General features: G+C 43.8%; 1 protein-coding gene across 5 annotated transcripts; it reads right to left on the bottom strand.

The window, feature by feature from the left end:
- Positions 1 to 212: 212 nt before the first annotated feature.
- Positions 213 to 24819, bottom strand: GCNT4 (glucosaminyl (N-acetyl) transferase 4). 5 transcript variants are annotated; one of them, XM_045021527.1, is made up of 3 exons: positions 24487 to 24819; positions 20012 to 20225; positions 213 to 5261 (listed from the first exon to the last, which is right to left on the bottom strand). In XM_045021527.1, exon 3 carries the CDS (start codon positions 5258 to 5260, stop codon positions 3893 to 3895), a length of 1368 nt encoding a protein of 455 aa, XP_044877462.1. In that variant the 5' UTR covers position 5261; positions 20012 to 20225; positions 24487 to 24819; the 3' UTR covers positions 213 to 3892. The 5 variants fall into 5 exon arrangements, with proteins under 5 accessions (XP_044877462.1, XP_044877466.1, XP_044877464.1 ...); XM_045021531.1 differs by lacking the exon at positions 24487 to 24819 and adding an exon at positions 24173 to 24189; XM_045021529.1 differs by lacking the exon at positions 24487 to 24819 and adding an exon at positions 24025 to 24140.
- Between the last annotated feature and the right edge of the window lie 50 nt (positions 24820 to 24869).

The following is a 24869-nucleotide window of genomic DNA, read 5'->3' as shown; positions in this document are numbered from 1 at the left end:
TTGGATCCAAACTTTCCCAGGATTTAGGGTGTCTGGATGCAGGGTCTTGTTTTAGACTCTCATATGTATCATACTTATTCAACTGCTCTACCGTTAAAAGGAGCAGTTACTAAATAAATAGCTGCCTCTGATTAACTGTGTGTATGATAGAGACACAGAGGAGTGGGGGATGGACAGATGACCACATCTACCAAATATGAATATTTCTCAAGTGAATTAATGTGTACTTTAATTATCGTGTATACGAATCATAACAACTATAGTAGAGAGAGCAGACAAGACAATTTTAGATGTTGTCACATTCAAATCAGCTTTATTGTGGCATTCACAATAATGTCCTTTGATGAAATCTGTGGCAAATCCTGAACAGAGTCAACGAGGCGCTTGGCAAGTACTGCCCTCCACCACGAAGGTTTGCTTGGTCTCCTAAACTGGTCATTTTTTCCTCTTCCTTAAAAAATGCTTCTTAGTACAGAGTTACCACTTTTGTCAACCTCCCCCATTTCCAGCCACTAGAAATATCTTTGGCCTGATCCTGAGGACTAATTCTTCTTCCACAGCACAGCTTGGAAGGTCCAAGTAGCAACTTGAGCATTGCTCTAAGCTGTGTTGTCTGCAAAGGCTACTCTGGCAGCCAGGAACTGCAGCAATGTTCTACAATGTGCATGCCCTCTTTCTGCTGGTAATATCTCTGCCATGTTGCCTTCTCTGGGAAAATCCCCAGCTGGCCAGATAAACTGCTTTTCCACATGCTTTGTGCTACTGGAGCTGTGCACAGGAGGTGTAATGGGATCATGAGCAGGTACCTTGTATTTAATGGGATGGAAGTATGGGAGGCCATCTAATAATGCAAATATATTTTCCATTTGAAAATGCTATGGACAAGAACTTATATCGAAGGCTTTTGTGGAGGGTGTGGGGGAAGTTTCTGGCTTCAATAAGCAAAAATTCCCCATTGAATTAGAATACCTGCTTAATAATTGTTTGTTAGTTAAGTTTCTGCCCACTCTAAATTTTATACTTATCTCAGCATATGTTTGGTATGGCCACATTTCTCATGCATGGCAAAGCCATAGGTGGGTAATACCAGTCATTTCAAACAAGTCCCAGAAGAGAGAGAGAGGGATGGATGAGGGGCAGAGCCAGGTGATGACCTCAAAGATGCATAATGATTGTGATTTTTTGTTCATATTTTATCACAGAACTATGCCATGGGTCTCGACACTGCATGTATACATGCATACTGTGTGCGTGTTATACATTTATGTATAACCAATGTTAAATTTTACAAGTCAGAGGGAAAAATAATCTTAAATTTTGGGGATAGACTATATTTGAAAACATTTTGTAGACTGTCATGCCACAAGGTAGAAGAGCTTTGGATTATATTATCAAAAAGAACAGATATTCATCAGGATATTTACAATTCGCAGCATTGTGACTGGGCACACCTTGTACTTCACTTCAAACAAATATTTCATGGTAACGTGTAGCATGATGGGGGCCCAGGGACACTAACTCAGCAGACAGCATCACTTCTACATTCCCTTATTTTCCATGGTCTAGGAAGTATATAAGGCCTTGTTCACACAGACTCATAGTAACTTAAGATGTATTTTTAACCTGAATTAGTTAAACTGGTGCAAGCTGTCTTGTGTAGACAAGGCCTAAGTTTGACCCTCTGACACCCTAACAGCCTTTCATGATATGACAGCATAATTCAACATATTCTGGAGTTCCCAAGTGTGAACATGGTAATGCACAACTCTGTAAATACGATCAATACTTCCCATTCTATAAAGTCCCCATACACCATATTATCATGATAAACCAGAACAGCACCAAAAGAGTAATGGCAGGCTACCAGCCTAAATTACATTTAGTTTAAAAAATATATTCCTATTTATGTGAGAACATCAAGGGAATTTGTGTTCCATGCATTTATAGAGACCTCATAAATCGTTTTGGTGAGAAGTTGTTGTTGTAATCTATCATTTTAACCACAATAGACTCGTCAGCCACAGATCTCTAGGTGCTTTACAAAGGTGGTTGAACAGCATTATTCCCATGTTACAGATGGAGCAACTGAGGCACAGAAGTTAAGTGACTCTACACAGCAAGTTGGTGGTAGATATGGGAGGAAAGCCCATGATTCCTGACCCTCAGTGCCATTCTTAAACCACTAATGACTAGTCCATGGCTGCCCTATGTGCTAAAGCTAAGACTGAATAACTTGCTCAAATTAAGTATGTCCTCAATCCTGTCAGTTTGAGTCACAATTTTATGTAATCAGCTAAACACTTTCCATGAGGACTGTGCATCAAGGGTAGTTCTGGTCCCGTCTGTAAATGAGACAACAGGGCATGGTATTACTGCAGCAGTTTATGGATAGATAAAGACAAGAGCAATACTGTTATTGAACACTGCGAGCCAAATCCTGGGCTGTGTTGGGACAGTACAAAGCTATTCTGGTCACAGATCCAGGGCTCAGATGACTTCCCCTTGCATAGCGGGACTTGGGGGTTATAACAGCTGTTGTAGAAACTCCTACACCACCACCTCTCCTGGCCCCCAGTGTAGGGGGCATAGCTGAGAGAAGGGGGATGGCGAGGGCTCCGTCATGCCCCAAGATCCACGGCTACTAGGATAACCTTTGGGGCAACTGGCAGCCAGAGCAATTTGAAGCAAGTGGGTTCTAAGTTGCAGTGGGAGCCTGGGCTGGCACAGATCAGCCCAGGACCAGGGAAGCACAAAGGTGGCATAAAGCCACTTCTGCACAGCCCCCTCCTGAGCTGCACTGACTGCACCTCAGCCCCAACTCAGGATCTGGGCCTGTGGCTAGGACAAATTCTGGACTTGTCAATATTTTGCATTTTAATGTAACACCAAACTGTTGAACGCTAATTAAAAGCTCCATGTGTTACCTACTATATCTACATAGACCCAGTGCACCATCCTAAAATGGTGTCCCTGACCTGAATGACTGTGGTTTTGCAGGAGGATGTTTCTAATGGAGGAGATGGCAACTGAACTAGAATAATATGTTTTTCTGGCACTGATTTCTGTTAGGTAGAGCTCTGAAAGCTGTCATTTCCGGTGAATACGTACAGACTTCAAAAGAACTGCCATGTGTAATGTTGCCTCTATCAACCATCACAAAATTCACAGGTACAGAAAAGTGTATGAAGCATAAAATTAATAGAGGGGGAAACTAAATACAGAGACAGACAGACAGGTGAGAACACTGCTACTTCCAATGCAGTGGGCAAGGTTCCAGGATCTCTCTTCTCTTCTATCATCCAATCATATTCACATTGCAAAAATCATTGTTATGGGTCTAATCCTGCAAATGGCTAAGCACCATCATCTCCCACTAACTGGGAGTGGAGGGGTCACGGGATTAGTCCTATGGCTCAGTGGTCATCAGACTTTCTCTTTAGACTCATTTTAGTTTTGGGTTTTTTCCTTCCAGCTTTTCTGAGGTAGCAGACCTGGACATCTTCCTTCCTATGTTTCAAATCTTTTAAAGAAGAAGAGGGGAATAAGGAGGACAGACATGAGGAATTATCCTAGCTATTGTGCAGGAAGCTCAATTTGAAGCATTCCATTACCACAAATAGTGCCACAGCTCCCTAAAAAACATTCAAAAGTGGAGCTGATTTTTATAAGAATCACCTTGAAAAATATTAAGGACACAGTGTTGTTTTGGTGAATTATACAATGATTCTTAAAGGGCATAACATATAACATCACGTCTGGGGGCTGACTCTCCATTCCTTGTGTAGTCATTTACACTTGTGCAGAAGGAGCATTCTGATTTGGTGGCTTTTACACACTAAGGCAATGGAGCGTCAGACTCCGGATAACACTGACTACTGAGTGTAGTGTTCCGCTATAGTGAAACATCTGCAGAACTTCTGTGCATGAAAGAGCTTTCGGAAGACAAATCAACCCATTCCTTCTGTTGTTTGGCAAGTTTTTCTGCCAAGCATTTTATTAAAACAGGGTCCACTTTGGAGTCAAATTTATTGGCAAACCAGTGTCCATAATTTATAAGCCACCTTAATTCTGCAGCTCCATAGATGCACACACTGCGAATATGGGTACCAGTACAAGGAGGATACAAGTGGTCCTCCAGGTAATTCCATTTCACCAGGCGAGTCTTGCTTTGCAGGTCTGTTATATCGTGAGCTGACCTTGAAATCTCCCCAGGTATTCCAGGCACACGTGCAAGGGTTGCCCAGAAATGTTCATCTGGAGAATAAGTGTCCTTGGACCATTCAAAAAAATCTTTAGCAAGAGATTTTTCAAAGGTATATTGGATGAATGCTCGACTTAAAACAAAATAGGCGCTGCCTACAAAAACCTCAATGTTATAAGGTGGTGAATCTTTAGAAATGTTGGTTTTTACAGGCATCTGCATGTATTTATAAGGCACACTCTTAAGTTCATAGTGATATGTGAATCGTTCCCTTTTGCTGCTACTTGGCTTTACAGTCTCCAGCATGTTTCCTCCATTGAGTTTCTTCAAATCGGCTACCAATTCAAAGTTTGACCTCAAAGGAAAGTCTTGACCACACAAATTAATAACATACTTCCATGGAACTGACAACTTCATCAAGTCAGACAAACAATTAAAATCAGCTTGGAGCCTAGAAATGTGTGCATATGCCACTGTCTCCAATTTAGATGCAATGAAAATATTGGGGAAGCACTTAGCTAAATTGTCCATAGCACATTTGAAAGTATTAGCAGACTTTTGGTCATAATGGATGCAGTAAATATTTTGACGGCTGTATATTGTGTGTATGAGTCTTTCAACCATTACTGCATCTTTGTGAACAACCAAAGAGTAGGCTAACGGGAAACTTTCCTCCTCCAGGGAAACAGGCTTCAGGTGGTATCCTCTAAGTGTACGATACACCTGACAATCGCTGGTCATAGCCATAACGTCTTCGTCTTCTAAATCAATGATGTCTTTTCTTCTTATCTCTAAACTCTTGCCAATTTCACTGGGTTCTTGTTCGTATATACACGAACAGTTAATTTCATACTGGAAGTTGTTTCTAAGATGGGAGTATTTGTTTTTAACATAAGAAGAAGTGCTTAAAAAGTGCTCAACTAAATAAATACCTTTTTGAGGGAATAAGAGTCTTTCAACATTGAGGAGTTTCAGAAGTGAAAGCAGCCACACTGTTAAAAACAGAATCAGGATCTTTTGTCTCATGGGATACTTGAAGGAACACTTATATCTCTTCATTCTGTAGGAAGATAGCAATATAGTGAGATTTTAATCATGGAAGGGTACAATAAAGATAATTCCAGCTTCTGCCAGAAACAAAACTGCATTTAGCTTCAGCTTAAAAACAATGATAGCAGAAAGATAGGGCATGGAGAACTCTTTATTATGTTCTTATATTAAACCTCACTTAGTAGCAGCAAATCATAAACATGTTAATTCAGGGCCAGATTTTGCCAGCCTTGTTTGCATCAACCCGTTCCTCATGCTGAATTAGCCCAGTGAAGTCAATGGAACACTTTGCAGAGTAAGATACTATTCAGCCTGAGTAAGGGTGTCTGTATCACATGGTTGATTTGCCAACTCCCTTTCATCTCCACTTGTGCTCCCCCAAGGACGAAACCAGCAGCAGTCCCTGGGGGTGTTGCAGAAGTGCAATTTTCATCTCTGTGCTATTAGGAGGTGGGGCTGAATTTAGCCCCTTGGCTAAAATCCTATTGAATTCAGTGGAAGCAGGATCAGAACCATATAGTTATTTTTCTACAGGTCAGTTGATAGTGGATATTTATTTTGTTCAGATATTTTAAATATTGCTTTTAAAAATTAAAAATAAAGAATTAAAGCCAGTGCTTTAAAAATCAGACAGCACATCCTCTTTATTGATAGCATTGGGGCTGGCCAATGTGTGGGTGTACAGGGGACAGGAGGGGAAAGGCACTTCCCCCCATCACCTCCAGGTACGGCTGATCCTGGCACATAAGACCCTTGAGGGGTAAGGGCTGCTCCTGCATGGTGGCAGCAACTGCTGTAAAGGAAGTGGTGGTGAGACTGGGTCATAGCCCTGGCAGCAATGGAGGGGAGCACGCAATGCACCTTCTGCCTCCTGGAGCTCTGGGAGACTGCTGCAAAGGAACTGCCGAGGTCTCAGTTGTGCAACTGCATATTAAAAGCCATCTGCTATGTAACAGCTTTCAAACTTAGGTTTTATTGCAATGAAAGTGAAGCACAATGATCCTTTCTCCACATGTTTTTTGCTTTCAGCAGCAAAGTGTGAAGAGCATCATGTCTATTACTGGATTAAAATGAGACAGGAGTCTGCATCTGGGTGCGGTCTTAGTTATAATTCCATTTTCCCTCTTAATGGAACTGCTCATGCGTAGAGCAGTCTGCAATGTTTTCTCCCTAAAAGGAACTGTTTAGCTACTGCTGTATTGATGTGTGGTTAATAGGAAAGGAAAGAGCAGAAGACAGCTTTGCTACCTTATGGTTGTATGTTTTGTTGAATTTGAAAAATATGGAACTGAACAGTCAGCAAAGGATACACGTGTAAAGTGCTGAGAAAAAGCCTTCTTCAGGAAATGTGCAAAGGAAGTACTATTCTATTCTTGGTTTGCAAAACTGCTACAAGATTAGGAGCATCTCAGCCTTAGAATGGGTTGATTAATACACTAATAACTATATAGGTACCTACAATGAAATAAGATGATTTTAGAATAGCTTTTGAACACAGTGTCTGGCTCCAGGATTAGGGGAATCCATAGGTGGCATAAAGCCAGTGTAACTGTCTCTATACTTCTATCCCCAGCACTCCCCCATGTCATAGGCAGGCTAGAGGTGGGTGGGTGAAAGGAGCTGGTGTAACAACTCCTAATGACCTATAATTCTGTAGCAACTTAGCCTTAGACCTGCTCTACATTATCCTAGAGTCCAAAACAACCTCCAGCTAGCTCCAGGATTGGGGCAGGGTCTGTAGATGGCTTACAGCCACTATTTCCTCCCTCCTCAGCTCAATTCCTGCACCCGTATAGCTGAACCCAAGCGTCCATCCCCTTGTGCCTCTAATCCGGATTTCAATTATAAGAGCAAACCTCCCATCAAATTCAGTGAGAGTTTATGTGAGAGCAAAATGGGTCCTTTGGTGCACATTTTCAGCCCAGGTTTAACTAGATTCTGTTTTTGCACTCATGATTTTACAAATGCAAAAAACTTCAAAGGATGAAATTGTGGGCACAATTATAAGTGGGTACAATTAGTCACTTAGATGTCTATGTACCTGCTCTGCAGGTGCAACCATATATTCAGAAGTCCAAGTGACATTTATTGAGGGTGCAAATAATTCAGATGCACTTATTACACAATATTAGGGCTGTGGGAAAAAAAACGAGTTCTTACTTTGAGGTTGGTTGCAACATGCCAGAGGCAGGTTGTTGTTTTTTTTTATAAACACTTGCAAGGGGAGAGTACTCATGGGCAGGGGTTCCCCTCCCGAGGCAGGTCTCCATTAGATAAACAATTAAGGCAAGCATTTATGCCTTTTGTGACATACAGTAATGATCAACAACTGCATTTTGTTTATAAATATTCCTTTTTGTTATTTTACTTTTTTTTTTTAAGCAATTTTTGCTACAGTTTGCATTTTATTTTGATTTAACACAAGGTTGAAAACCAGCATCTTTTACAGTTCTTTTCCACTCGCCCAGGCCCTGCTTGGAAGTCTCACGTTATTAGCTGTTAGAGTTAGCCTGACTCTTGCTCTTCCTGGAAGACTAAGATGTCTGCTCTTTTCCCAACTTCCACACTCCCCACTTTTGTGCTTTTAGCACAACTATTAATTTTAAACTTTTATTTTTATTAAACTTTGTATTTTTGACTTTAGCTTACATGGTATAACTTTTGGGGGTTTAATTAAATACAATAACAAAGCATGGTTAGTATGAACATGGAAGGTGCTATTATTAGTACATTTTTTACAATAACAATAACTTAACTTTAAACTAAACAACAACAATAAAAGCATTAACATTTTTATTGTAATAATATAATGGGGTTGCTGTACAACTTTACTCACAGAACACAATACATTATACTTAGTATATAAAGTAGACACTTTATAGGCTGTAAGAAAAGCATAGTTTTTAATCTGATAGATATTTTGGAGCATATGAATTTGCCCTTGTAATTTAGAAATTTTTTGAACCTTTGGTAGGAGTAAAAGCAAATTCAAAAATTGATTAGGTGCTAAGACAGTCCAATTAAAGGGTAATTGGAACCTAAGGGCTGATTGTAGAATTTTATTTGCAGGCCAATAAATGATATTATTGCCAGCAGCAGTGGTGAGATTAAAATGCATGTCTTGCAAAGTGGTGGCCTTAATATACACAAAGCTATTATTAGCTTGGAAAAGCAGGTGTTCTGTTAGGGTAGGTTTTTTTTTTTTTAAACAAACATTGTTATGAACAGTGACAACTTTTTTGGGCTTTAGTTTATGTACACACTGAAATTGTGGGGTTTTAATGGCCAGAGTGTCCACTGATTTTTTATTTTTATTTAAATGTTGGGTGTTATTTCAGGAGCACTGATTATAAATTGATTAGGCATACTAGGTAGTTTAATTTTTTAAATGTTTTGGTGACTTATTTAATTCCACATGCATTTTTTTCACTGACCCGGCAGGATTTGGTATGTGGAAGCCCACACCCCTTTAACCGGCCCGTGTGCTTGGAAGGAACATGGCGAACGTCTGCACTTCCATCCAGAAAATCTTTTAAGTACGTTTCTATGGCCAAAAATTAGATGGCATTTCTGAAGCACTGTAAGGGCAGTAGGCCACGCCTGATGCTTGAGATTACTTTGAATGGCCATAAGCTGGTCATTCAGAAAATCCCTTTTTAAAACTTGCTAGATTCCACTGCCATTTTTTTTTTTTGGTCAATTCAGTCAATAGCTTAGGAGTGCTGTTGGATTCTTCGCAGACATTAAGCTCTCACATAGCAGCATCTGCGAGAAATGCTTTCTACCATCTCCTGTTGGCTAGGAGACCCTGTCCCATCCTGGTGGATGATGAGCTGGCCTCAGACAGACCTTCATCACTTCCCATCTGGGTTACAGCAATGGGATAAACCTGGGCATGAAGCCATTAGCCCTTAAGAAACTCCATCTAGCACAGAACACTGCGGCACTTCTCTTTAGCAACATGGTTACCACAAGCACATCAGACCTGTCTTTGCTCCCTACACTGGCTTTCCATAGAACATGAAGTCAAGTTCAAGGTCTCTGTTCTTATCTTAAAGATGCTGAGTGGCCTGCGCTCAGCATATCTAAAAGATTGCCTACAGCTCTCAGAGGAAGACTGTGGTTGACAACTCCACCTCTCTGGCAGAAAGGAGATGTCCACCTCATCTGTGCAGCAGACCAGGCTTTCTTGGGGCGAGTTCATCACAAACTTGCCTATTTTACACAAGATATTTTTTCAACCTGCCTGGCCTAACAAACACAAAGCATGCGGGACGGGGAGCTGCGGGGTATCCCCTCTGCTGTTTGAAGTGGCGGGGAGCTGCGGGATACCCCTGCTGTCCATGATGGCTTGGAGCCCCCGCTGCCTCAGATGGCAGGTATACCTCACAGCTCCCTGCTGCTGCGGGAGGTGATGGGACCCTGCAGCTCCCAGCTGCTGGGGCTGAAGTCACGGAGGTCTTTCGAAGTCACAGATTCCATGACTTCCATGACCTCTGTGACAAAATCGTAGTCTTAGTCATGACGCTTAATGCACTACTGGAAGGTGCTCAGATACTATGATGATGAGAGTGGTATAAGAAGCTATACAGAATAGAATAGAAATGCCCAAGTTTACCCTTCTCCTGGTCCTCTCATTATCTAATCCAATCTCTGGCTGTGCCTAATAACATATCTCTGGTGCTTATACCATTCCTCTTATTAAGTTCCATTTTCCTTATGTGTTGCATGCAGGGTCAATATTTTTTTCCTCTTATATAGGATTGTTATGGTAGGAAAGGAGGTGGGAGTCACCACCTTCTTTTGAAGGCTCCATCTGATTGGGTCCCACCAAAGTTATGCCACCTGGTAGGTGTAGTAATTCATCTACCTGCCTAAGGATAGTCCCTAAGGACTCAGCGAAGGTTTATTACATCTTGTAGCCCTCACTACTCTGCACTCACTATCCAGCCTATCTAAGTTAGAGCGGGGACTTGCTAGCAGTGTAGATAGCAATGAGAGAAGGTAAAACGAGTGCATCTATTTACCTTTCCACATAATGCAAGACCACCATAAACTGATAAGCAACACATTTAAATCTGATTGAGGAAACACTTTCTAACCTTGTGACAGGCTCATTATATGTTGTAGCATAGAGGCCAAGAGCTCAGCAGCTTTGTAGGATTAGGTATTTATCTGGCTAATGAGAACATCCACAGTTACATGAGACAGGATACAAGTATGGAAAGAGCATATGAACCATCGTGTTTCAAGGTATGTGCTGACTGCTAACTGCCAGGTTTTCAGAGCAGAAACCACCAAGAGGCATCTTATTTCACATCACCTATTATGCTATTCTCTGCACGTGGGTTTGGCCACTGATAGACCAGTCTAGGTGGATTCACAGCTGCATCCTCCTCTGTTCCTGTGGGGTTTTTGCAAGTCACAGGTTTGAGCAGCTTTATAAGTATGAAAACCACAATAATCTGGGGCAGTTTGTGATGGCCTTGTGTAAGTGGATAAGGGAGAAGAGAGAGAAAATGGAGGAGCCTTTCTCTTCCTTGTGTTGCTGCAACAGGGGTCAACTACAGTTACCGTCCTTGCACTCCCTGAATGTAGGGATGCTCCAGGCTAACCCAAGCGGCTGTAGCCAACCCAAAGGGGGTTGAGTGAGGGTAGGGCCTGCTCCTCTCAGTACAGACATCGATGTTCAGCTGGATACACACTATGCCCTTCAAATTGGTGGTGGGCTGCCACTCCACCATGCACTCCTCCAGAGGCCATGGGGGAATTTTGCAGTTCCCCAGGGGCTTCGCCTGCAGTGCAGCTGCATCTAACCCCCACAAGGAAGGACAAACCTTAAATGCACAATCTAGCCGCCCCCCCCCGAGCCACCCCCATTTTTTTTTGTCTGTAGGATACTAGCCAGACACATCTCATGCTAGAGTAAATCAGGAGCTGCTCCACCGAAGTCAGTCGAATTTCACTGCTGTAAATCCAGTCCAAGAACAGGATCATGTCCTTCCTTAGCAGCGATTGTTCGTTGGCAGTCACCAATTTGGGCAGATTATAGAAGTCGGCACCAATGTAGCAACACTGATGTAGTTAAACCTGAGCAAACCCCAGCTATTTGCACACCAGTGCAAAACAGGGCTTACACCTGTACATCTTACCCCAGTAATTCACCTGGGTAAGTCACACAGAGTGACCCCCTGACTTACAGCAGTGCAGTGCAGCTATATTGTGAGTTTGCACTCATGTAGTTACATTGGGACAAAAAATCCCAGTGTAGACAGAGCCAGAAAGGCAGGACAAACAATGAATATTTTACTAAGCTAAGAGTTAATACAACAATGCAGAAGGTGTTGAAATCCTACTGAGGCCTGGTCTACACTACGCGTTTATACCGATTTTAGCAGCGTTAAACCGATTTTACGCTGCACTCGTCCACACAACGAGGCCCTTTATATCAATATAAAGGGCTCTTTAAACCGGTTTCTGTACTCCTCCCCGACGAGAGGAGTAGCGCTGAAATCGGTATTACCATATCGGATTAGGGTTAGTGTGGCCACAAATCGACGGTATTGGCCTCCGGGCGGTATCCCACAGTGCACCATTGTGACCGCTCTGGACAGCAATCTGAACTCGGATGCACTGTCCAGGTAGACAGGAAAAGCCCCGTGAACTTTTGAATTTCATTTCCTGTTTGCCCAGCGTGGAGCTCTGATCAGCACGGGTGGCGATGCAGTCCCAAATCCAAAAAGAGCTCCAGCATGGACCGTACGGGAGATACTGGATCTGATCGCTGTATGGGGAGACAAATCTGTTCTATCAGAGCTCCATTCCAGAAGACGAAATGACAAAGCACTTGAAAAAATCTCCAGAGGCCACAGCAGGGATGCAGCACAGTGCTGCGTGACAAGTGTAACGGAAAGCCAAAGAATCAAATGGACACTCATGGAGGGAGGGAGGGGGTACTGAGAACTCCAGCTATCCCACAGTCCCCGCAGTCTCCGGGTGTTTCAGGGTGTATGGTGTCAATTTACACCCTTCACACACACACACACCCCGAAAGAAAAGGGAAAAAAATCATTTCTCGCCTTTTTTCAATGTCTACTTTGTCTACTGCATGCTGCTGGTAGACGGGGTGCTGCAGCGCTGAATAGCAGCATCCTCTCCCCTCTCCCCGGTGGCAGACGGTACAGTACAGAAGGACTGGTATCCATTCTCATCAGCAGCCCGTGAGTGCTCCTGGCTGGCCTCAGGTGAGGCTGGCCGGGGGCGCCTGGGTAAAAATAGGAATGATTCCCGGTCATTCCCAGTAGATGGTACAGAACGGCTGATAACCGTCCTCATCATAGCAACTGGGGGCTGAGCTTCATCAGCCCCCTCTCTTTCATGTGTAAAAAAAAGCTTCTGTCCTGCCTGTACTCTCATAGCAGCAGGATGCTGGGCTCCTCTCCCCCACACCGCTTAATGTCCTGCCTGGACTATCATAGCAGCTGGAGGCTGCCTTCCCCTCATTTTATCTCACTAACAAGTCACTACTTCTTATTCCTGCATTCTTTATTACTTCATGACACAAATGGGGGGGACACTGCCACGCTAGCCCAGGAAGGCTGGGGAAGGAGGAAAGCAACAGGTGGGGTTGTTGCAGGGGCACCCCCCGTGAATGGCATGCAGCTCATCATTCCTGGGGGGTCTGACACGGAGCAGCTGTGCTCTCTGGTTCTCTGATACACTGGTTCTCTAGTACACTAGCCCCATATTCTAGGCAGGACTGATTCTATTTTTAGATACCATAAAGGAGGGATTGACTCGGGGAGTCATTCCCATTTTTGTCTTTGCGCCCCCGGCTGACCTCAGCCAGGGGCACCCATGACAGCAGCAGACAGTACAGAACGACAGATAACCGTCATCTCATTGCCAATTTACAACGGCAGCAGACGGTACAGAACGACTGATAACCATCTCTATCATGCAAAAGCAAATGAATGCTGCTGTGTAGCGCTGCTGTATTGCCTCTGTCAGCGGCATCCAGTACACATACGGTGACAGTGACAAAAGGCAAAACAGGCTCCAGGGTTGCCATGCTATGGCGTCTGCCAGGGCAATCCAGGGAAAAAGGGCGTGAAATGATTGTCTGCCGTTGCTTTCCCGGAGGAAGGAATGACTGACGACATTTATCCAGAACCACCCGCGACAATGATTTTTGCCCCATCAGGCACTGGGATCTCAACCCAGAATTCCAGGGCGGGGGGGACTGCAGGAACTATGGGATAGCTACAGAATAGCTACCCACAGTGCAACGCTCCAGAAATCGATGCTTGCCTCAGACCATGGATGCACACCGCCGAATTAATGTGCTTAGTGTGGCCGCATGCACTCGACTTTATACAATCTGTTTTACAAAACCGGTTTATGTAAAATCGGAATAATCCCATAGTGTAGACGTACCCTGAGAGATACAGAGCCCCACCTAGCATACTAGTCTATAGACCAACCCACTGAGAAACCCCAGACAAGGCACCGCACAGTGTAAACAGAAACCCGCTCTTGAGATTCTCCTGGAGAAATATGCTAAATAAAGTTAAAGTATTATAATCATTGCAGTGACTCAACCGAGTCACAGCTCTTTAAATACAGCACCATGTGCCTAGCAAAGCCTACCCCGCAAGCTTCTCCAAATATCTCTTTGTGGGTGGCCAGTCAGATTCTTTCACAATAGGATCTTCAAAGATCAAAGCACAGAGAGGACTCTCTGTACGCTGATCTCTCCCATTCTGCGCAGAGCGGGAGTCAACAGCTTTCACTGATGCCTTCCTCCGATCCTGCCCATCCCCCACTTTGGACCCTGTAGAAGGACCCTCCATGGATCCAGAGCGCTGCTTGTGGGGAGGAATCTAGAAAGGGAGGGCCAATGGAACACATCATTCCCTCAACCCAGCAACAACAAATACAGCTACAACAGCCTCGGTCGCCTTCTATGCTGGGAAATCAAAACCGCCTCCTCCCCACAACACATACACTTCCAAAGGAGTTTTCAAAGCAGCAATGGGTGGGGGAGTATCCAATGTCAGCAACCCAGAAGGAGGACAGGGGCTCTGGATCTGGAGTGGCAGCACAGGACTTCTGTGTGGCTCTCCCCCAAGATCTTATATGGATATTAGATGATCCATTGGCTCTAGGGGAACAGCTCCCCTACACTTTTTGTAGGGGGCTCAACCCTGCCCCCTTGGCAAACCTAGTGGGATTCTTCACTCTCCTGCCCACCGAGAGCAGACAGCTCTGATAACACCAAACTGTCTTGGTTGCTGTTTGGAGTTAAAAAGCCCTCCCCAGACACACTGACATTTTATGGTACCAATGTCCATAGAATGTTCAAATCCAGGGCAGTTCATCTGAAGATGTTTTTGTTTGACACATGCGTATCTGCAGCTTATCAGAGATGAAATCTGTTGTATCCTCCAGGCTGTAAATCGTAGCCTTCAGAGACAATTGGATTAAGAAGAAAATGTATATTTGACTAGGAGTTCAGTGTGTGTTCCCAGAGCCATGCCCTGTGATTTCTAAATGGAAGTATTTGAATGCATTCAGGGGTCTCATCTCTCCGAGTGCCTCCCACTGTTTCTACTACAGCCAGGATCCTGATGGGAGGCGGGAGCACGCTGAACAGCTGCTGTCCCTCTCCTGCTGTTCCTCAGCCTGAGAGGCAAAAAGGAAGTGAAACAAGGCAGAGAATCTGTCATCCCTAAGGGTGGATTGTGGTCTCTTGACTTCTTTGAAGTAATAAGTTCTACTGTCACGCTACAAACATTGGACCCTGCTGATTGAAAGGGTATTGAGCGTTTCCCAGTCAGAAAGCCATGAGCGCAGCTCAAGATTCTTCCAAGTACACATTTAACAAAAAATGAATCCCCTCACAAGCATGGGGGGGGGGGGAATTCTGCCCCCTGCAGCTGGGCTTCACCGGTGTAACTGAGAGAGAATTGAGTCCAGGGTGTATAACTAAATGCTATTGACTCTGAGCGCCCACTTGCAGATCACAGAGGTCAATTATAGTTGTTTTGCCTGACAGCAAATCTCTATTCTAGAGTGCACAGCTGATGATTTGGAAAATCAAACTAAAATTAGAACGCAGGTATCCCTGGGAAGGGTTCAGCTGGGAGGAGCCAGGGGTTCTGCTGACATCAGATGCAGTTAATTCAGAGGCTAACATAAACCTTATGTCTTGGCCATTGGTGGCCAGTAAAAGTCCCACTTGACATTTTAAAGAATGTGTGTGTTAATCCGGGTATCCCAGACAAAGTCCAGGTGGAATAACTATGTTCAGCAGCAAGCATCCTGTTAAGGGAACCATATATATGAAAAGAATTTGGCCCATAGTTTGTGAACAGAAGATAATGTTGTTATTGACTACAGTGCATGAGAAACCTTATAAGCTAGCATACACTATACTACGAAATCCTGCTATGTGAGATGGAAATTCCACTGTACTGCATGGAGTTATTACATGATATCTAGGAACATTTCATGGCAGCTAGAAGATAATGGGTGTCCCCATTGTGGTTAGAGTTAATCTCTCTGGAGAGATTTTAAGTTTGTTTTTTGTTTATAGGCTACTCAGGAAAAATATCATCATCTTATTTCCTTCCTTTTTCATGCATTCTTTGTACTCTAGCTATCTAATCAATGCATAGGGCCTATCACAATGGTATTTAAGTTCTTCGAGCTACTTGTGAGTGCTCTGGCAATTAGGAGCACTAGATCGGTTTCTGACCTCACAACACTGTAACTGGAGAGTAACTCCTGGGAGGTCGGTGGAGTTAAGTGGCATAAAAGTGGTACACAAGTTCTGAATGAGGCTCACTGTCTTGAAATTGCTAAGGGCAGCAATAGAGCCTGGAATTTCAGGGCCAAGATTGCAGGTGCATTTCAGCATTAATCAAGAACAGAAGGGCTTTGCACCAATGCATGGGTCACTCTAGCTATAGACAAACTGGGTACCACCGAACCAATAGATGGCTCAACATATCCTCCCACCCCGAAAGTCTGTTCCAGGAGGAGCAGCACACTGAAGTTTTGCCTTGGGCAGCAGATTGTCTTGACCAGCTCAGTGACAGCATTGCTATTTCAGCTGGGTTGCAGGGCAAGAAAGGCTTAAATTGGACTTCAAATGAACTATACACATTTATGGACTTAAATAACCAGAAGAGGATAGTAAACATAGTTTATGGGCTTGTGGTGTGGCTATATCTGAAGACCCAGACTTAGGCATCATTTCATTTGACTAAGACTCTAACGATTTACATAGGGAGCATTTGGGTTGTTGGGAGATTGTAATGTTTTACTGCAGCTCCTAACTATTATTACATTGTTACCATAAACTGCGTGTACACAAAGTAACAGCAAATCCCAGGCTCCTTGTGAAACTTAGAGATGCCAATGACCTTTTCACGGACCACCAACTTGTAGATACATTGACTGTACACAAGAACAGAGGACTGCCTCCTACCTCTTCTGGGTAACTCCTTCCTGCATTAGGCCATTCTGTGCTCAGTACTGCTTCTTGCCTATTTCCCACACAAGCAGCTGTGTCTAGCTGCTTCCTGAACTAGCAATAGGGGGAAGTAGGTCGCATCAGGACTGCAGGCCAGGGGAGGAGGTGGTGGTGGTGGTTCTCAGCTGTAAAATGGTAGGTCAGGTAATCCCCCCGCCCCCCGCAAGCACTCTTGCCCTGCACTCTGCCAGTCTTTCCTGTGGAAGCTTCCACTCTGTCTCTTGCACCTAAGTTAGAGCCCGAGTTCTAAGTACTTGAAATACAGAACACAAAATCCCTCAGATCACCATTTACATAAACTTGCTTTTGGCTTTTATTACCAGCAATCTGGAGGTCCCACTGATCTTGGCAGGTGTGGTCACACGTGAGGTAACTCTTGTTTTGGTGGCATGCCAGATTGATAGCTGGTTGCTATATCTCTCTTTCAGACTCATCTCTCCATCCACATATCCAATCTTATATTTGGTTCAGAGTGATTATTCTGGCCAGTGGTGGAGCAGCATGCAATACAGGCTGCTGCAGAAATCTGGACTCTTGGAAAACCTGAACCCTCTGTATGGCAGAATTCTCTCCTCCTCACTATCTGAAATTCACCATCCTCTAAGAACATTACCATTGTGCAATTCAGTCTCCATTTCTGTGAAAGAAGGGGAGGCAGGCCAGGTATCCATGGTTTAAGTCACAGAAGAAGAGGAGGGTAGGTGCCAATTCCACCACATCATCCTTCTTCTCTTACAGAGAAGCCTTTCTGCAGACATTCTGCAGGAACTGGGCTCATGTGAGTGAACTGCTCATTTAAGTGAGGAGAAGGAAACATGAGGAGGGGGAGGAAAAGAGTTAGGACAGTGGAACTGAAGCAAGGGAATGGTGTGGAAGGGAGGTGGAGATGAGGAAGTTGATGGGGGCAGGTGTCTCAATATGTTTAACATTAGAATTAAATGAATTTAAACACCGACTTGCAACTAATAAGCTGTACCCAAGGTCACCCTGATCCTTTGTATGTGGCATCTCATTCCTGTACCTTTTGTTGGTCTTGGCTTTTCCAAGCAAATGCATTTTGGGTACTACTATAATCTAAATAATAACTATGACCAAGCCCCAGGCACCCACCCTTCAATAAATGTCAGGAGCTCTCCCTTCTGACCCCAGTTAGCAGATCCAGCAATCTCAGGTTGCTTAATACACACTTGTTCCCCCAACAATGCAATCTGTTGACTTATTTCCATTAACAGTATTGCAGAATAAGGCAGATTCTTGCCTCTGAGTCTCTTTCTGCTCCCTCCAAATCAAACTATTTGATAGAAGAAGGATGAGAATATTTTTCTGGGATGGAAGTGAGAGGTGGTGATTGGCTTTTCCAAGCTTTTTTTTTTTTTAAATTGGTTGGCTGAGGAACCTGTTTATCCCCATTTGATTATTTAATGCTGCTGGCTGGCAGAGTTAATTTATTTGTATATTAGCGTTTAATGCTCCTGAATGGTCATTACTGTCATTACAAGTATAATTATTATTAATGGCCTCAGAGCTTCTGTATGAGTATTTTTGTATTGGTGTTAAATCTAAATAAATAAAATAAAGAGTTGCCTGATTATTCTGGTTTACCAACTTGAGTTTTCCCCATGATAGTAGCTGTCTAAATAGTAGTATCTGGTCCTATTGTCACGTTCTTATTCAGTTCTTATTCAGTTCTTCTAATGCATTGCATATGCTTTCTGTGATTGGCAGAGAGCTTCAATGGAGGGACATATGTCTACTGTCCACATGCTTTTTGTTGGGCCTCTAGCTGTGGAGCTCCATATGTCAAACGTGTCCTGTTGTAGTGCCTTAGTTTTAGACTGGAGCATGCTTGAATGATCCATTCATTATCCTTGCCCAGTTTTAAGCTCTTGCAGGTTTAACAGTTGTATGGTGCCTTAAGGAACAAATAGGAGATTTTACAACGTACCACAGCGCTCCAGAAACACATACAGAGCAGAGAAGAGGCATCTTATTTCTGCTTTTGCTTCTAACCATTCAGTAGTATTTGGAGTCTAGTGGAACACTCCAGTAGTTGGTCTGAATTAGTTTAAATCTTACCTTTGAGAAAGGATGCAGGGAAATTGCTAATTTATCCAAGATTAACTGTGGTTGTCTCTTATGGGTGCCATATGTGACTTAGTTGTAGCTCTGCATGCTAATACTTTATATCAGCAGTAAGCATAGGTTCGTTCACTGTCTGTGATGCACAGACCTATTTCTCTTTTTCTATAGTACCAAATGCACCCAATGTTAACTATTTTACTTGTCTGTCTGTCTCTCAGTCCTAGCTGTCTGCATGTTCTTTAAACTTCCTGTATATTCTTTTCCATCCGTCTTAGGTATTTATATGGCCCAAATCACCATAGTATCTGATTGCCTGATGCTTTTGAATATATTTATCCTCACAACACCTTGTGAGGGAAGGAAGTACTATTATCACTATTTTACTGATGGGAACTGAGGCACAGAGAAACTAAGTGACTTGCCCAAGGTCACACAGGAAGTATGTGGCAGAGCAGGGAAATTAATGTAGGTGTCCTGAGTCCTAGGATACTGCTCTAACCACCAGCCCATCCTTCCCCTCAAGCAAAGTTTAGGTTTGGCCCCCTGTGGGACCTCTCGGGTGCAATACCTAAGATTCAGTAGGCAAATTTCTTCCCCTTATTTCTTCCCCAAATTACTGGGTCATGCCAGCTGGGGGCCAGAAATGTGGAACCTAGCAGGAGGGGAGAAAATAAGTATAAGGCCTAAGGAAAAGTAAAGAGATAGTTAATGGCCAAATTTCCAAAACTTAGTTGCCTAAAAGTTAAGCATCTAAATCCATATTTGGACTTCTAACTAAACATAACCTGATGTGCTTCCCATGAGACACGAAGGTGAAAATTAGGCTAACATGGCTGAAACTGGGGAGTATTTGCAGAGGGCATTAGAAGAAGAGAGGATGATGTTTTCCTGCTAAGCTGCAATGGAAGGGGAAACAGTGACTCACCAGCCACCCTCAGCTAGTTACCCCCAAGTTCTCTGTCAGCATGAAGCAGCTCACATTACTACTGAGTTCCTTGTGGACTCTTTGGTCTGAACTTTACCTGTGGATCAGATACTTCGGGGCTATTATTCCACACACATGTTGAAATCCTCACCACTCCAACTTATACTTGCTGAGTCAACAACATTGCTCAAATCAACATTCGGTCTAAACCTACCTTTTGAACTTTGCTTTATCTTCTTTCCTTGGGAAAGTGTTCTAGAAAGCTTTGCTCGAGGGACACCATGACTGACTGGATACACAAGAGTAGTTCTTTTCCTCCATCCTCTCAGAACCCACAAACAGTGTTCCAAGCTTTAGTATCCTCTTTAACTATGTTTCAATCGAGTGTGCAGCCACGTATATGTGAGGACCAGGGGGAACATTCCTCCCTACAAAGAAAAAAAAAAGGTAAATTAAAATGTTAATTACAAAGTACAGTAACCGTGGAAGTGTTATGTAATAAGCACATCTCTTTAGCTGCTTATATTTAGTTCATAATTTAAACAGCTTGGTTTCATGATTTCACTGTAGCAAATCCTCTACTACCCATTCTTAGCAGTAATTTCACACAATTCATGCTGTCTTTAACTGTTGACATCTTCTAAATACCCACAATGACCTGAGTTTGACACTTGCTCAGAATTTCTCCTGATAGCAGGAAAACTACGTAAAAGAACATTTAGCATCTGAAAAATTTGATCTCAGCCTGTTGTTCAAATGTACGACTTAATACACTGAGGCTTAGCACATTATGCTATCACTCATTTTCTTGTTACATTATACAATGGAACATAATATCTGCCCCGATGGTACCTGATGTGATGTAGCTCAATGTGGCAAACTTGAAAAATACAGTTTTGGAGAATGAAAGGTAAAGATTTTTTTTTTAAATTAGACACCAGTTACTTTGAAAGACATTGGGCCTAATTCTACTTTGGCCTGGTCTACACTGGGGGAGGTGGGGGTCGATGTAAGATACGCAACTTCAGCTATGGGAATAGCGTAGCTGAAGTCAACGTATCTTATTTCGACTTACCTCCCGTCCTCACGGCGTGGGATTGACGACCGTGACTCCCCCGTCAACCCCGCTTCCGCCTCTCGCCCTGGTGGAGTTTCGGAGTCGACGGGAGCACGCTTGGGGATCGATTTATTGTTTCTAGACGAGACGCAATAAATTGATCCCCAACAGATTGATCGCTATCTGCCGATCCGGCGGGTAGTGTGGACGTACCCTTTCAGAAACACTGGTATAAAAAAGAAGTAACTCCCTTTAAGTCAATGGAGTTCCACTAGTAAGCAGTTCCTGTATAAGGGGGAGAGAAACAGGCTTTATTTCTTCAGATCAGTTGCAGGTACAAGCAGCGAGAAATTTTGCTCAGATGTTCAGTTTTTGAAATTTTGATTCATGTGTGTTTTGAAAGAAATATATTTCAACCTCAGAGGTGCTATTGTGATCAGAAAGGCAACATCGTAATTTGTGCAAAACCATATGACATATATACACACACACAATATCTACACTCTACCCTAGCACTATAAAGAGGGGAGGAATCATTAGAAACCTACACTAAGTTAACTGGGTCTCCCAGTGCATCTTCTTTTATGCATCTGTTTTTGGATGGTAAACTCCTTGCAGCAGGGATGGTCTTATTGTTTTGTCTTGCACAATACCCAGCACATCATGGGTCAAATTTTCTAAAGCGCTTAATTAACTTAGAAGCATAAGTCCCATTGCTTTTCAATTGGACTTAAGCTTCTAAATCACTCAGGTGCTTTTGAAAATGTTGGCCCATTTTCTCTTTAAAATAATCTGCAATAATAATTCTCATCTCTGTTTTCACTCTTGATTTACAATTACAAGGGGCCTAATCATCCTCTGAGACAGCGGCGTTGGAACAATTTTTATGTTGGAGATGCTAAAAGTCATTGAACAAAATTGTAAACCCTGTACATGATGGAAGCCACTTCAAGTTAGGTGGTGCTACCACACCCCCAGCACCCCTAGTTCCAACACCCCTGCTCTGAGACCCATGTTGCCATTTTTTCTTCCCCTTCCTCCTCTCTACAAAGTCAGAGATCCTCAAGTGGAGAGAGGCTGGGCATGTATTGCCTTCTCCAAGACTCATGGGAATCTGTAAAACAGTCAATGTAGCTTGAAGCTGAAAGAATTTTTTCCACTTTCCCTCTCTAGACCTTGAAATCGTCATTCATGGACATGGGGAAGGGGCTATCAGTAGCTGCTGGTGGAAGACGCTCCCGCAGCATGGTTCCAGTAAAGCTGTGCTACCCAGAATCGTAAAGGGATCATGGGGCCACACAGCCAGGCTGAAGGCTCAGCACCTATGCACAGATGTACCCAGCCTCACAGACCTCATGATATATGTGTGGAACCCTCTGTTCATTACACAGCCCCTAGAATAATTTAGGGAAACCTCTGTGGACCAGATCCTTAACTGGTGTAAATCAGTGTTGCTTCATGAAAGTAAATGAAACAATGGTGATATACATCAGCCAAGGATCTGGCCTATTATGTGGAACTTCATGGGTAATTTTACTCCCCGTGGCCCAATTCATGTGTTTTTCTGTGGGATAAGGTGATCAGGTTTGCAGCATGGAAAAAGGAGAGTTCACTAACGCTCTTTACCGCTAACTCCTCTTCTCAAGGGGGAAATGGTCTCCTGACTAGATTAGCACTTAACATTTTTTACCTCTACTAGGAAAAACTGGTCTTGAGTTTAATAAGAATAAATATACTAGGAAGCTAAGTGCTACTATAGATTAATGCACTAGCCCCGGGGTAGGCAACCTATGGCATGCGAGCTGATTTTCAGTAGCACTCACACTGCCCGAGTCCTGGCCACCACTCTGGGGGCTCTGCATTTTAACTTAATTTTAAATTAAGCTTCTTAAGCATTTTAAAAACCTTATTTACTTTACATACAACAATAGTTTAGTTATAAATTATAGGCTTATAGAGACAGATCTTCTAAAAACATTAAAATGTATTACTGGCACGCGAAACCTTCAATCAGAGTGAATAAATGAAGACTCGGCACACCACTTCTGAAAGGTTGCCGACCCCTGCACTAGCCTTTCATCTGCAGAGACCTAAAATCTATTGATAAAAAACAACTCCTTAGTAAATTTTAGTTCCCCATTACAATACCACTTAGAATTTGGCATGATTAATGGTTGCTGCTCATAAAAAGGCCTAAGACTGGAACAGTAAGGCATGAGTGCTGCAGGTCAGACTGGAAGTGCATTAGCAGAATGAGTTTGGAGTAATCGGAATGCCTGACCACAGCCAGTAAAACCAGTTCTTCATTTTTACGAGCCTAACAGTTCTCCCCAAATTAATTTAAAAAACCATCCAGTATTCCTGTCAGAAATCTCCAGCAATACACCACTGACAAGAACACAGAATCTCCATCTTGAAGGAAAACTCTTGATATCTTTCACTAACTACAAAAAAGAAGATCTATGATTTTGAATTCACTGCTCTGATCCTCCTCCCGCTTGCACCTACATGAGATAGGAGTAGTCAGTGACATTGCACTGGTGTGAAACTGATGCAGGTAAGTGCAGAATCAGGCCCACATGCACCTTCCCGCCCCAACCCCCAAACACACACACACACTTACCCTGTCCATTCCTTGTTTCATTTATTTCAATGGAGTGACAGATGTGGTGCACAGAGCTGAGGCACAAGCAGCAAATGTAAACACACAATATAATTCCTACAAGCTATCCTGTAAATATGTACATACATCTTCTCCAATGACAAGTTACAATTACAAATGTGTGGCTAATAAAGCAAACAAACAAAAGTTCCATGCCATCCCGGTGCAACACCTGGCACAGAATATTCATTATTAATTACATGTATTAATAAGTTTTCAAGGAGCATTCAGCACAAATACAGCCTGTGGAGCCTAAGTTATGCAACCGTTTTTGCAACATTTGGCCAGGAACTGTACATATTGTGCCAAAAAATGTAGACAGCACTTTACAGAGTCAAACATTCCTGCCTCAAAGAACTTACAGGAGTCTGATTTCTCTTGCGTACCCCAAGTTTCACCTCACTTAAAAATACAAGTACAGCACCTGTAACTGAACAAATTGTTTCCTTTCTCATTTTTACCATACAATTATAAAATAAATCGATTGAAATATAAATATTGGACTTACATTTCAGCGTATAGAGCAGTATAAACAAGTCATTGTATGAAACTGTAGTTTGTACTGACGTCGCTAGTGCTTTTTGGGTAGCCTGTTGTAAAAGTGGGCGGCTATCTAAATGAGCTGATGTATCCCCCCTCCCCCGACTTCCGCATACCCGGGTTGAGAACCACTTGCTCCTTCTAGCCTAGACCAACAGGGCACCGGCCCCCGCAGCTGGTATCAGCGAGCGCAGCAGCAGCGCAGGGAAGTATTAGTTCACATTGAGGTGGCTGATAAGTCTGTGGCAGCCGTTTCCCCAGAAAGTCATGTGATTGGCGTTCACTTCATTAGCTCTATTACACCCCGGGCCCGGGCTGGATTTACACGAGCCCCGGGATACTCACTAAGGCTTCTCGGAGCACGAGGACTCTGAAGTCCCCTGGCCCGGTAGCACCGGGCTTGCACACGGACAAACCAGTCCCGCTTTACCTGTGCAGCCATTTGGCTGAGCGCAGCACCCAGTGGCTTTGGGGTCCCGCCAGTCCGGGCTTCCTTTCACCCGGCGACCTTTGCTCGTCCCGCGCCGGGCCGGGGCAGCCGGAGTCCCCGGGAGGCGGCCAGCGCCCGCAGTGGCGAATACCCCGCCCGAGCCCCTGCGCGCCTCTCCCCGGCTCGCTCGGTCCTCCCCCGCCGCCAGCCGCCAGCCGGGGCCCAGGGGGCGCGCGGCAGAGTCGCCGCCGCCGCTGCTGCCGCTCGGCTCGGCAGCTTTGGACACGGCCCGCGGCGCGCCCAGCGGGGCCGAGCCCGTGCGAAAGTTTGGGGCGCCGAGTCCCGCCGCGCAAACTGTGTGTGGCGGGTGGGCGAGCGAGCCC

This window comes from Mauremys mutica, chromosome 6 (genome assembly GCF_020497125.1).
Source record: "Mauremys mutica isolate MM-2020 ecotype Southern chromosome 6, ASM2049712v1, whole genome shotgun sequence".
Classification (NCBI taxonomy): domain Eukaryota; kingdom Metazoa; phylum Chordata; order Testudines; family Geoemydidae; genus Mauremys; species Mauremys mutica.
This window is presented reverse-complemented; position numbering and strand designations above follow the sequence as displayed.